The sequence below is a fragment of the Rasamsonia emersonii genome (genome assembly GCF_000968595.1).
Source record: "Rasamsonia emersonii CBS 393.64 chromosome Unknown ctg1118621760485, whole genome shotgun sequence".
In the NCBI taxonomy this organism is placed as follows: Eukaryota; Fungi; Ascomycota; class Eurotiomycetes; order Eurotiales; family Trichocomaceae; genus Rasamsonia; species Rasamsonia emersonii.
This window is the reverse complement of record NW_013562970.1, coordinates 1-1,500: the sequence shown is the minus strand read 5'-3', so window position 1 is coordinate 1,500 and position 1,500 is coordinate 1. Positions and strand designations below refer to the sequence as shown.

Sequence of the window (1,500 nt, the reverse complement as noted above, 5' to 3'; positions counted from 1 at the left end):
AACCTTGACCATCTATGCAGTCGGTCCCAAGGCTCCAAAGTCACCAAGAAATTGCACCCTTATGACTATTATCTCGGCAATCATTGCAATAGCACAACAGCAAGGGCAGTGCCCAATGGGAAGGAAGCAGTCATACCCAGCGCATTAACAACAGTGGCAGACACCAGGCCGAGCAAGCCCTATTCCCAACCAAATACAACGCCGCTCGCGGGGTCGTCGAAAACCACGAACCATCACTTGGCTGACTCCCATAGTCATTTCAATAATCATATTGATATTCATAGCCCTTTATCTATTCCGGGTATACTGAAATCGGCAAAGAGTGGCCTCTGGTGATGATGGAGTGATGTTATAAGTCATGACAAAGCAGTCGTGGCAGTGGTTCCATATCTCTGTGTATCGATCTCTTCAATGCATCGCCCTAGTGCGGAAAATGTGCCTTCGTTTAAGTGTCAACACCGAAATTTAATTATTCTGGATTCGCTGCTCCCTAACAGGATATTAGTATAAGCAGGCCGCTCTCTTGTATTGTGTCTCAGAGTAACTTATTTTTTATATACTTTCCACTTAATATGATTGTCCACTAATATGAACAAGAAGATCTAATTTTGATCCTGACCGTTATTATGACAAAGACTGAGCTACACAATTGTGTGCCTCCATAATGGAGAATGCATCAGTCATCCTGCAGAACGCCATTAAAGTGATATCCACAATATCAATCTCCTCGAGACACGGCGAGCATCCAGTCCCAGCAACCGAGATCCATATTAATGATCGAAAAGGTAGGTAACAGTCTCTGATTCTTCCAGACAAATGGTGATATTAAAAGACCATTTTCAGATCCGAGAAAGCAATGATTCTATTTTTACTATCGGAACAAGCTCTGAGGATGAGAGACTTACTCTCAGCTGGGGCCAGATGATGGATTCTGTCTTTGGGATTTCGTTTCTTGTACAGCATGGCCATATAGTGTCTCTCCCATGAAGCACTGAGATTCTTTTGTACAGTGCCAGAAGTATCTTGTTATCTGTGAACATTATAACTTCCTGATCAATGGTCCTATCTCTATACTAAATATTCCTCCTTATTTGTGATTCTCCCCTTCACTCAACAATTGGCTGTCTCTCAGCGTAAGCAGTGCGCCACCACGCCATTTCTATATAAAGAGGTTATGCTTTCCAGAACTCGTCTTTATCTGAAAATAAAATATATAATAGGAATGTTTATGTCCAAATGTTGGCCATATATCAACAGTCCAGCCAAGCATCCATTGATTGTCTCCAGAGAAAGTCGCCTAGTCGGAAAACCCAACAATGTATAGATCAGATATCGACTGGGGTCTCTCTTTATCTTACACTAGCTTGAACTGGTAATCCAATTACACTGAAGTACTCCGTACTATTTATAATGATGGTAGCAAACAGAGTTCCACCAGGCGGCCAGTGACCCACCCTAATGTCCCAGACCTCACCAAAATTGTTAAACAGAACCACCCAG

At 42.5% G+C, this 1,500-nt stretch overlaps 2 protein-coding genes across 2 annotated transcripts; both read left to right on the top strand.

The window, feature by feature from the left end:
* T310_6989 (uncharacterized protein) lies at positions 1 to 336 on the top strand (the record flags this gene model as incomplete). The annotated part of the gene is made up of 1 exon (XM_013470212.1): positions 1 to 336. A coding segment is annotated over one exon (336 nt), but the record flags the coding sequence as incomplete, so codon positions are not given.
* A 709-nt stretch (positions 337 to 1,045) lies between these two features.
* Positions 1,046 to 1,324, top strand: T310_6988 (uncharacterized protein; the record flags this gene model as incomplete). The annotated part of the gene is made up of 1 exon (XM_013470211.1): positions 1,046 to 1,324. A coding segment is annotated over one exon (279 nt), but the record flags the coding sequence as incomplete, so codon positions are not given.
* Between the last annotated feature and the right edge of the window lie 176 nt (positions 1,325 to 1,500).